The sequence below is a fragment of the Lycorma delicatula genome, chromosome 2 (genome assembly GCF_047948215.1).
Source record: "Lycorma delicatula isolate Av1 chromosome 2, ASM4794821v1, whole genome shotgun sequence".
NCBI lineage: Eukaryota > Metazoa > Arthropoda > Insecta > Hemiptera > Fulgoridae > Lycorma > Lycorma delicatula.
The window spans coordinates 38409144-38422607 of NC_134456.1; the positions used below are offsets into that span (position 1 = coordinate 38409144).

Genomic DNA, 13464 nt, shown 5'->3' on the forward strand with positions numbered 1-13464 from the left:
GTTAAAAAATTAAAAAAAATTGAAATAACAAAATAACTGTAAAATAAAAATTACTTAGATAATAAATTTTTATTAATGACAAATATAATAAATTATTTGAAAAATTATTTCAAAGTTGGCAATAAAATAACAATATCTGATCAACAATGCGCAATACTGTGCTAGTGTTTAAATTGTTTTGTAAGGTACATTAAGTATATCAGGTACTGTGTACTGTGCTATCATTAGCAAAGGTTTTCTGTGAATTTTAGTTTGAATACGATCAGTTCGCTATTGAAGTAATGCCATACTTATTTACAACAGAGAAATATGCTGATATGGTATTCATTTTGGGTGTGTGTGTAATGGTAATGTTACGGCTGCTGCAGTAGAATAAGAAATATGTTCTGAATCACAGGATTTCCGATCCCAAAACAATAAAAGCGACTTTTCACAATCTTCGGGAAACAGTTCACTACCATGTATTTGTACCAGTTATGAACAATCTTTCCAAGATGATGCTGTTATTGATGAAATTATAATCGATGCAGTCAATGAAATTATAAACGATGCATGAGTACACAAAATCTTTTTGAGTTGATTGATGTTTTGCATTCAGTGGTTTGGGGGACTCTTAAATAAAACAAGTTTTATCCTTATCACAAACAACCAGTTCAACACCTACTACCAGGAGATGGTCTGTTTCGCTTCGAGTTCTGTAACTGGTGAAATACAAATCAAGAACTCTACAAGTAAGTTTTGTTTACCAACAAGACAAATTTCACTCAAGATGGCGTCAATTTATGCAATGACCGTACATGGGCAGAAGTAATTCTCATGAAATCGTGGAAGATAATTTTCAACACTGATTTAGTGTCAATGTACGGTGTAGCCTTCTCCACAATCTGCTTGGGCTGTACATGTTACTTGGCTACTTAAATGCTAAGATCTACTTGCACTTTCATCAAGATGAATTGCTACAGCTGCTTGAAGATGTTCCTCTAGCACTGAGATGCAAAGTATACTTCCAGCACAATGACTGGAAAACATTGTATACAAAACAAAAATACACTTTCGTGAGGAAGTAATTGTCTATATTACGGATGCGGCTGAGCAACTTAAGGACAGTAATGAAGAACTACAAAAGAGCAACAAAAGCAGCACAGAAACGTGCGAAGAAATGTGTTGAAAATGGTGGGCTATTTTTGATAATTTATTATAAACTGGTACATAATAGAATGCACTTTCGTCTAATTACTGTTTCTAAATAAAATTTGAATTTTACAACTTTTCTTTGTTTTATTCAACTTACCTTACATCATTTTTTCAGAATTAAATTCTCTAAAAGGTGTTATGTATCTATTAATCATTTAACAAAGTTATTGTACGTCAAAACATAAAAAACAGTATTTTTACTCATTTTTTTGGTTTTCACCACAGATTTCTCAAAAACTATGACATACTTAGTTTTGGGATCTACTTTATTCAATTTTTCAGGTCAAAAACCATAAGAAGTCACTAATTCGACTCCTTAATTAACATCCTAAAAATTTCAATTTGAGCTTATTTCACTGAGGTAGCTGAAATTTGAGCGAAATCTTTCACTAGCTGTAACACAGAAACGAAGCATTTTAGGATGTTTGCTTATATGAAATTTTTTATTTTTTTTAATGAGTAGAATAGGTGACAAAAGACCCAGGAAAACTGATGCACTATTAATATATATATACATATATATGACATGTACATGAGGTTAGTCTTGAACAAACTCAGGCTGACCATTCCTAAGACATGTTGTTCATTGAACCTCTACCACCAAAGTACAAAAAGCATCCACCATTTAGTATTCAGATCCGTATAAAAGCAACAACTTTTACTATGATTGAACCTAAGAACTTTTGACTTTGAAAATCAGCTGTTAAACACCTGATTTAGGACTAACTACCAGACCAGCCTGGTAGGCTACATAAACAAATATACATAAAATTAAAAAAAAAATTAAATAAATTTTAATTTCTATTTGATTGTCTCTGCTGGAAGTAAGTTACTAAAAATTCTTATGTATTACAATGTGTAAATTTACCATATTATTGAAATATATATGAAAATTACTCATATGGTAAATTTACTTATTATCAATTAAAATAATTTTGAGTAACTTACTACAAGAAGACATAATCAAATAGAAATTAAAATTTAATTTATTAAAAGTGTGTCTAGAAGATTTTTGTTCTCAGTCAGTCCAATTCAAAAAGTTTACTTTATACCTTTCACCGTATGGAATCTGTGCAGTATACTTAATACTTACATAACATTTATGTAAATAATAAAGAAAAATAATCCTTACCTAAAAAAACACATACATAAAATACTAGTTAGGACCCTAGCCAGATGCATCTTGGAAATCCTTATGAAAGAACTAAATAAACAAGGATTCTGATTCAATTTAGAATAATGTAATAAAGAATTAAAAATAAATAGTTTAAATATTCTTCAGAGTAAGATTACAGAAAAAGTTCTTTAACTTTTTTGGCTGCATGCTGTGCTTCATATTGGTGAGTGTGATGCTAGCTGCTCAGATGTCAGTAGGAGTTACAGTACACCTATAAACATGCACAAGCATTCCTCTCACCAAGCCAGTTGCCTGCCAACATCACGACACAGAGGCATGGCCACCATCATGCTCTAGTCATCTTCATAAGCAAGATACCAGTACTGCGGGAGCTATTCTCTTGTGGACTACCACTAGGGGCAGACCAAGAGGCCAGCCGAATGAGGGAGCCATTGGGTGCAGATACCACTTTCCCACCATAGCTGGCAGGCTGACTAATGAGCCTACCAGCAGGAGCTGGGACAGGGAGAACTGTCTTGGCTGCGGCAGTGGTAGACAACAGAAACTGACCAGACACTGTGAGACTCTGGGGTGGCTCACCACTGCTACACTATAATGGGAAACTAACTGCACTCAGGGAAAGCTTGGTCTGATTCCAATGGATGAGCTGCAACTCCCTGACTACACCTACGAAGACATTGCTGGAGACCAGCTTTCAGATTCAACAGCCCTTCTAAGGAGTACCTCGCCAAACACACAAATGGCCCTTTTCAGGGTAACCACTCCAAAAACCCTAAACAGCTCTTTCCAGGGCTAACAAGGTTCTAAGGTGCCCTGTGCCATCTGAGCGATTCGACAACACCTTATAAAGTAAATATTTTTTTAAAGCCTAACGGCTTCACTTTCTGAACACACCTTTTTTTTCACTTTCTGAACATACCTTGAATCTTTTACAAACTAGTCAATCATATTTAACAGTAATATATTGACAAATTAATAAACTTAAGAGTATGGAATCACAGAATTCCTTTGAATGAATGTCAACTCACTTTTTTCATTTTCACTATCTAAACATATATGATCTCTACAAATGAGGTTCTCCTCCATAGTAAGCTCAAGATCAAAAAATGCAGATTCCAAATCAATTGGGGTTTTATTTTCAGAAGCAGTTTTAGTGCTTCCTGAATTTGTACCAGCAACTGACCACCTGTGATCACCACTATGCTGTCGTCTATGTTCACCCACATGCTTCATTTTTGCTCTGGCCTGTCGAAATAATCTAAGGTGTGAAGCAGCATCATCAACCATTCTAGTTGTCAAGTATGGAATCCAATCTACTTCTTTCATTCTGAAAGAAATACGTACAAATTAATGGAGTTTTATACAAATTCTATAGCATTAATGCGACAAGATAAAAACTATAAAATAAATTCTAAAATCTTTGATCATACTTTTATGAAATAATAAAATTTTCAAAAATATTATATAGTTAATTATATTATATTTCATCATAATTTCAGCTGTTGGCAATTCATTGCAGGATGAAAGCCACTTCAGCATGTTCCCAACTAATTCGGTCTTGTATGATCTGCAAATTTCATACAATGTACTTCATAATATCGTATCATCAAATGAACCTTTGATTTTTTTTGTGGGCAATTAACATTCAGTGGTGTCTAATTAAGTGCAAATTTAGTCCATCTGCCATCAGTTCCTCTTGCTATATGGCCTACCCACCGCCATCTTAATTCTTTAATTTTTATGATAATATCATGTACTTTTGTTTGTTCTCTGATCCATTTACAGGTCTTTCTATCCAGTCTAGTAATTTCAAGCATATGTTGCCCCATATTTCTTTGTGCCCCTGCAGCTTCTGTAATGACTGAATGGTTAATGTCCAAGTTTTGCTTCCATAGGTAAGGATTGGAAGGATGCATTGATCAAAAACTCTCTTTTTAAGGCAAAGGGGAGTTTGTTCTTGAAAACTATATTAAGTCACCCAAATGTCAGCCACCCAGCTTAACTCATCGTTCAACTTTTTTGATTGTATCATCCCCAGTTGAAATCTGTTGGCCAAGATATATATTATGATCTACCTGTTTGAGTTTTCCAGAGATAAAAATCTTTCTCTCCTTCACAAATTTATTGAACATGACCTGGCTCTTTTTTTAAGGTTCATCCTGGACCATAGGGTTTACCAGCCAGTGTAGTTCATTTAAGTGTCTTTGTAGGTCTTCTGGTTCTTGTGAGAAGAGAACTATGTTACCTCCAAATCTCGTGTGGTTTAGATAGGCATCATTTCATTCGTATGCCCTCTTCTTCCCATTCCAGCTTTCTAAATACCACCTTGCGGCCGGCTAAGAAAGGCATGGGTGATATAGTGTCACCTTGTCATACACCTTTTTGTACATCTATTTCTATTTTACGTTAGCCACATAGATGGTAGATTTTGCTTCTTCATATATAGATTGTAGCAAGTTTATGTAGGCTGTGTTTATACCCTAGTTACAGTTATTTGGCTTGTGTTGTTACTGAATCGAATACCTTTTCATAGTCAATAAAAGCTGTACATAAGGGCATAATATACTCATGTCTTTCTATGACTTGCTGAACAACCTGGAGTCTGGGCTAAGGAAGCTTAAGTAAGTAGCTGTCTCTTAATATTCAGTTCTTCTTTTTTCAAAGACTCAGAATTTTCTACAACTGCCTTTTATTTACAATTGCCCTACATGTTTCAACTGTTTATCTTTAGTTTTTAAGCAAAAATAATCTGAATATTAGATGATATCAGGCTACATATCACTACACCACATCAACCCAAAAATAATGTTAGCAACAAACAAAAAAAAAAGGCAAAATATCTTCAAATCACTATGTATATTATAGTTTTAAAAATCTTCAACTTTGGCTATTAATAAACTAACAGTTGAACCACTGGAGGAAACTCCTCCACCAAAGAATAATTGATACCAGTCCCTTTAGTGAGGAATAAACAAAGTCAAAATATACCTTTAAAAAATATATATTTTATACAAAACATAACTGAAGTAGTGAATACAATGAATATCAAATTATCAAGTCTTGAGTTCAATTCCCTGGAAGTTTTGCAAATTTTTCATCAATAATATCATTAACCTCATTAAAATATATATATATACATATGGAAAAATGAGGTTATTAAAAATCTAAACAAAACAATGGCTGGAAATAAGAAATGTGTACTGAATATCTCTATTTTACTAAATAGTATACTTTTATGTTATTCTGAATGAATTCTTATGAAGATATTAAAACTACAATTTTTTTTTAATTTTGTTACCTGCTAGCAAATGTGACTATTATTTTATGAGCAGTAACACGTATCTGATGAAGCAATTCATCATCTGCACTTACATGATCATACCTTAAAAAAAAAAAAAAATCATTATTATAATTAATGTATGATACAAATCTAAGAAAAGTAAAAGATGAAAAAAAGAAAAGAATTATGGTCAAATAAAAAGAGTTAAATCTTCCTGCACTACACACTTTAGTGCTGGACTTATTATTATTTTCATATATTTTGCAACAAATTGAATGTGTTAAGATATTCACAAAAAAATCTCTTCAGTAAGTCCAATTTATGAAGCTAAAACAATAGATTGTATAAAATTGATTCATTTCAAAGTTCTCAATGTTTTGATATAAAAACCTCCCTGGTGATTAAACAAGTTCAACATAAACTACAACCTACAATTATTAAACAGAAACCCAATCTGAATACTTCATTACAATAACACAAGTTGTTACAAAGCAAGGCACCTTAGCTGAGAAAAAATCAAATTCTAAATTATATTGAGATATATAACATTTATATATATATATATATATATATATATATATATATATATATATATATATATATTAGTGATAATTAACACCAGCATGATATTGAATCTGATCTTACTGTTATATATTTACCATTTCTATAAAGCTATAAAAAATTAAACACAGCTTTCAGAAACATTGTTAACTACTTACCAAGGATAAACAAAATCTCTTATAGTAAATGCTAATATTTCATGGAGTTGTTCGTCTATCACTTGAGAACCAGTCAACCGATTATCAGTTTTTCTATCTTTGGTCCCTTTCTGCATTACCTCTACCACCTGAAAAGAAAAAAAAAATTGATTAAGAGAAAACAAAATATCTTTATCTTGAAACAAACAAAAAATTTGTTGTATAAAGCAGAATATTTAGAAATATTTTGAAAATATAAACATTTACATAACACTTTTGACTTATTTAGACTATGTTACAGATGAGAGCTTTTTGGTATAGAATGTAATGAAAGCAGCTGATATGAATAGGATAATATTATTATAAATTAGAGTTCATATAAAAATAAATAAAATTTAAACATGATAAGAAACAAATATTAATCAATTATTTTGATATGCAGTTGATAGTAGAACACTGGTGGTAGAATTAATAGTATTCTAGTTAATCACATGGTTTTTAGTATATATATATATATATATATATAAATGGAGCATATCAAATAAAATCTGACTGTAATGTTACATATATAAGGCATACAGGATGGAAATTTAAAACAAGATTTAATGAACATAAAAGACATATAAATATGAAAAAAAAAATTCAAATTGTGCAACACATTTGATGGAAAAAGGATATATTCCAATATGATAAAATTTACAAAAATATTACACTATTTAGAAAACAGAAAATGTTTAAATATTCTAGAAAACTTGTAAGTATTCAAGCTAAAATTAAAAGGACAGGACATAATGAACAAATAAACACTCAATCCAATGTAATGTTTAAAAATCTAAAATTGTTAAAATAAAAAATTATACGGATTAATTTCAAAAAATTGTAGAAGCACTAGAGCAGGAGGGATATAGAAGAAAATCCTTTTCCATGGCAGGAGGGATGGTGAGTAGGAGGAGCTTAAGCTTATTACCACTATTTATTCGATGATCCCAACCCAGGAAGACTCGGTGCTAAAAGTAGTTTTGAAAATGAATGTATTCTGAAACGCTTCAAGAATGAATATTAGAGTGACAATGCTAGGAAGGTAGAAAATAACACTCAAATCAATTATGATAGTCGTAGCAGAAATATAAAATATTATGATGACTTTTATTTTATTTAACAAATCACTTTTCTCCTTTGCTTTTTTGTTTGTTTGGCCACTATGGACTACACAAAATATCATTTTTTCATTTTCTTCTATTCCCAGAATTTTTTCAACTTCAAAGAGAACTCTTTATCCTCTCCTATGACCATGCATTTTTGGTCTTTCTTTTTTCAATTTCTTGTAATCCTGTGATCTGTTTAATGTTTCTTTTTTTTTAAGTTTCCCTGTCTAGTATTAGCTCCTTCTTAATGTTATGTTCATTTAGGTCCTTTTGTATCTCTTTGTACCAATTAGTCTATGTTTTTCTGTTTTTGATAAAATTCAAGATTTTCTTTGCTATTCTATTTTGACATTTTTTTTGTTGTTATTCTATATTCTTTTTTTTTATTTAATGAAAAAAAAATCATTTTAACCACAAGGCCAATATTCTACAAAATTTACAATAAATTAAAATAATATAATAAATCTATAATAGGATTAATATTTTTTCCTCTTATCTAAATGTATTTCTTTTGATATATAAATGTCATTCAAGTTGACTGTCATGCAAACTAATAAGCATAAAGTTTAGTGTACTATCTTCAGAGCAACACATTGTAAAAATTATTTCCTTATTATTTATGCCGAGTCAATAAATAACTACAACCTTTTTTTTTATTTCATGGTACATTGTACAACACATCCAAAATTAACAATATGAGTGCAACAAGGCAACTGGTTTCTTGCTACCTATAATAATTTGCATGGTTCACTATACCCTCCACTGTATTAGTAGCAGTGTCAATACTACTTTCTGATACTCTATTGTAAAACTACTGCACATGGTTACTTAGGAAAATAATAAAACATAAATAGCCATACATTAAAAAACATATAATTTTTCACACTCACTGTTATTTCAATTTTATTATGAAATTTGTAAAATCTGAACACAAATCAGAATGAATTATAAATTTCATAAAACCTACAAAATATTATAAAAATATAGTAACAAAAAAACAACAACAAAATAATGTGATCACAGCTTATGCTAATAAAGAATAAAATAAACAAGAATTCAATAAATGTACCGATTGAAAATAAGAATGAAATTAAATTCAAATAATACTACAACTAAAATGTAGTAATAGATACATAAAATAAAAAAATAAAATTAAAATTACACAAACACCAGAATGTTAAGATGAAAAATTAATGACAATTATCTGTATGCATTTGAAAATATATTTATAACAATAATATGTTCATAATTATAAAGCAATACTGTGTATTAAAGGATAAATTAAATAATATAATAGTTACCTTATATAGGCCAGGAGGTGGTAATTCACACGTGTCACCTGTATGTTTCAAATAACTCTGAGCCTTTTCCCCATCTTTTACATAAACTAAAGTGACACCCCTGAAAATTTTATAATAAATTCAGCAACTTATAAAAATAATAACTTAAATAATGAAAACAAGTTTCAATAGAAAGTAATCTTCATTAATTATAAATTAAGATGAATGCATTTTAAAAGGACTTGCAGGGTCATTCACATTACCCTTTAATGGTGACATTAATTTGATTGACTTAGATATAACTTCTCTCAAAGACTACAGAAGACATCTTCATTAATTTTTTTTTTTTTTCAGTAACAATCTTAATAAATAATACTAATCAATAATTTCATTCTTAAAAAATTAAATTGGGTAGAAACAAAATTTAAATTAGGAGTAAAAGGTAGAATCACAAAACATATATATAGTTAAAACAAATGTAAAATATTTTTTTATTTAATGTAACTATTATTAAATTAGGTTTATTACAAAACAAATCTTGTTTTGTAAATTATCTATCTTCATTTCATCAATCATCTTCATTGTCAATTATCAATCTTCATTTAACATTGAATAAATAAATTTAATTGTAAATAATAATTTAATTATTCTACATTTGTGTAAAGTAGCATCTGTAAAAAAAATTATAAATAAAAAATTTACTTTGAAGTTAAAACATTTGTAAATCTAAAATACCAGAAACTAATGTAATTTTTAATCAACCAGTCACATAAATTACCTGAGTTAAGTGACACTGGCTGCAGTTCCCTTGGATGTAGCTGAAATCTATAAAGCTAATAATCATAACAGTTGTTGCTAACTTTAAAATATACTCCAGTTTACTTTTTTATTATGCATAATGTTCTAACAAAAAATATTTTTGCATGAGTTCAGCCAAATCTCAAATCGGTATAATCATTTCAGAACAAGTTGTTGCTTTACATATAAACATTGAGAATTTAAGAGAACAAAAACACATATTTTTGTGTTTTAATTAGAAAATCTTCTTGTTAAGAATTAACCATAGTTATTTTAATTTTATTTGCTTACTTGTGGTAATACACATTACATAACATTAACAAGCTTTTACACATCAATATTGAAATCAATAGAAAGAATAAAATTATAACATCAGTATATATAGAAAACCTACAGCAAGTAAAATAACTATCAACAGAGGATCAAATCATTCTTGGTCACACAAAATTAATATATTCACATGTTAAATAGAGTGATAGATACATTACACACAGGACAACAGGAAAAAATTAGATTCAGAAATAAATATTATAAAAAGTAATGGATTTAATACCTTATTATTAATTGATAATATTTATAGAAAACAAAAACTAAAATCTAGTAACATTACAACACTGAAACCTATAAATAATACACACAGAATTGACAATATCTAGATAAATACTCATTCACTAATAATAATATTGAAAATTTAATTAATGTTTATAATGATGAAAAATATAAGCCAAACAATCATATAATAAGACATTTAAAAAACATAATGATAATTATAATATTAATAGTTTATGTAGCATCTATAAAATAATATGCAATGACTGTGATAAAATTTATTTTGGGAAAACTAATTGATCATTTAGAGCAAGATTTGGAGAACATTTTAGATATCATAAAAACAATAAGTAGGATTTTCTAATGTTGCCAACTATCTAATAATGAATAAACATTCCATTACTGACTTAAAAACTAATTTGAAAATAATTGAAATCACAAAAAAATGATAATAGTAATAAAAAATTGGACATTTTATAAAAATAGTATATATAAATGGAAATTCAGTTTGATCAATCTGCAGACAGAGCTCGATATGATTCTCTTATCAAAGCTGCTATAAATAGCAGCACTTTTGTCAATGTCAGATAGAATTTATATTATATTAATGCAGTGGTGTATTTAGTGGCTAGCCAAAACATGTATAATAAGTAACAGAATTTTTATTTTTTAAAGAATTTTAATTTTTAATTGTTTGACTATATACATATATATATAGTATTTATAAAACATATAATATATATATATTTATAAAACATATGTAACAATATTTTAATGTGTGATTTTGAAGTTTTTAAAAAATTTTAATTTTAACCAACTGATTATGAAGAATTCCTCAAAAGCGCTATTGGTGTATAAATGAAAAAAATAAACAATAAGATAAGGTAAGAAATCTTATTTGATTCTATACCAAGGTGGATTGTGCGGAATTTTGTTTTTGCTTTTAATACATTTTTTTATTTAAAATAGCTATAAAATAGGTTTAGAAAAAACATGTTTTGAGTAATTTATTTTTTAATTTTCATAACAGTATCTACTCATAACATCTGTATATACTATTTCTACAAAAGATTCATATGAACAAATAAAAGCAAAATAAAATTTTACATAACCTTTTTTAAGTGATATTTTCTTACCCAAAATTTAAAAAGAAATTTCCTAAAAAAGGTTATGTTAAATTAATATACTTTAATTTTTCTTGAAATATAGAAATAACTTTCTTGAAGTTAATTTAAAAACTTAATTATATCACAGAATTTGAGTCTCCTTGACCCTAAGGCACTCTAGACCCCAACCTACTTTTAGTGGATAAAAATTAAAATATTTAATTTAGAAGCCTTAGGGCTAATAACAACATAGTTTGTGTCCCCCCTTCGGTATTAAAACCCCTAGGGATTTTTCCCACAATAAAAAATGGAATATTGCTATATATGAACATTCCTTTCCATAATGCATTACTCCAACATTCTTTTTGGGGAAAGTAAAAAACTGAATGATTTTTAAGAAGTGGACTCATTCTCCTTTAGAACACAAGCCTGCTAGATCCCTGAATTAATAAAAACTGAAATAATATTTCAAATATTTTATTTTTCCATTGTTGCTTTGTATAGCAACAATGGAATACCTTAACAATGGCATGGAATAACAAAGTAGATATTCTCAACATTATTCCCATTTACAATACAGTCATCAGCCTGTCTGATTATTGAAGCTTGAACATGCTCAAATATTCCATGTGCTACTCTATGTGTTGACAATAATTAATTATCTCAGCTTATCTTGCATGATTATTATTGATGACATATGCCATCTATGTTCTTCAAATGCTCTCATATATCAAAGTAGAATGGACTTATACCTTATGAAAAGGAAGGCTGCTATATGGCAATTGGACCATCATGCACAACCCATATTTAAGAAAATAACTGTTCAGGAACTACATAACATAATAGAATATGTAACAGTACCATCGTGAATGTATTCTATATTTGTATCATGTGCTAAAGAAATATCTTCCAATCTATCATGCAACATTGTTACTTTGTTTAAAACACTAAGATTGACCGTAGTTTAATTTTGCAAATTTGTAATAAAACAACTGATTGCAGATTTTAATAATATTCAGTTAGTATTACTCACTAAGTGAACAAAACAAAACCTGGATGAGATAGCAGTAAAATGGTATTTGAACAATATCATCCACCAGAGTGGTACTGATTAATATTATCATGCAGTGGAGAAAATAAAAACTGGCAAAAAATTACTTTTTAATTTTGAGCTTACTACATAAAACAGGAACAGATGGATCAAATCCAGACCTATTTTTACAGAAACATTTTTGTTACATTAATTTTTACAATCACACTAACAAAATGTTGAATGACTTTTTTTTTATCATCCTTTATATATATTTCCAATCAGGTTTCCAGCTATTGCTGAGTCTGGGTGTGTGTGTATAAGCAAATGCAATTACTGCTACCGGATTGCTAGGTGACTGTAGTCTAAGTGTAAATACACCGTTAAACTTGTAGTCTGGGACAGACTCAGGTTGACCACTCCTGAGATGTGTGGTTAATTGAAACCCAACTATCAAACACCAATATTTACAGGCTAGCTTTCAAATCCACATAAAACCAATTGCCTTTACAAGGAATTCGACCTTAGAACTCTTGAGTTTGAAAATCAGTTGATTTTGCGATAAAAAGTTTAACCACTAGACTAACCTGATGTCTTGTCATCCTTTATATATATAAATATATCTATAAAGGATATATTTATTTATTTATTTACTTATTAAAACAAAATTATTATATATCTATTTTTTTTAAATGATAATAAAGACCAAATTTTAAAGAAAGAATTCAGTAAAATAAAATACCCTTCATTAGCTGGTACAGGCAGTCAAGGGGTTAAAAAGAAGTACCCTGAAATTTTTCTGTAAACAAGGTTATGCAAAGTATATATAATTAGGAAGTTTTTTTGTGGTGAAAAATGTTTTTCACATTATCATCATCCGGAACAATATTACAAAATGTATAAGAATATAACAATTTAGAACAATATAAAACTAAAACTAGACTAAAATAAAATAAAACTTACAACTAGAATCACAGCTTAATTATCACTAAAAAATTTCTTAAAATCATAGTCAGAATATTAAAAATAAGATATACTTTATTTTTAAAAAAAATAAACATAAAAGAATATAAAATTCAAACTATCATACGAAAAATTAAATGAACTCTGTGAAGAGCGTAAACTATAACAAAAGAATTTAAAAACTAAGAATAAAACCATAATATTAAAACAAAGATACTAAATATGTTACCACTAGAATAAACAAATATAACATAAATAACAAAAATTGGATCAAAATTAATTG

The 13464-nt window shown here is 28.6% G+C and overlaps 1 protein-coding gene across 3 annotated transcripts in view; it reads right to left on the reverse strand.

Annotated features, from left to right (window-relative positions):
* Positions 1-13464, reverse strand: part of LOC142318734 (sorting nexin-13-like) — a 95225-nt gene that overhangs the window by 76006 nt on the left and 5755 nt on the right. For all 3 annotated transcript variants that reach the window (XM_075355132.1, XM_075355135.1, XM_075355133.1), the window contains exons 3-6: positions 8757-8856; positions 6332-6459; positions 5631-5714; positions 3361-3659 (exon numbers count right to left, since the gene is read on the reverse strand). In XM_075355132.1, coding sequence (XP_075211247.1) covers positions 3361-3659; positions 5631-5714; positions 6332-6459; positions 8757-8856 — 611 coding nt within the window. The remainder of the gene's footprint in view (positions 1-3360; positions 3660-5630; positions 5715-6331; positions 6460-8756; positions 8857-13464) is intronic.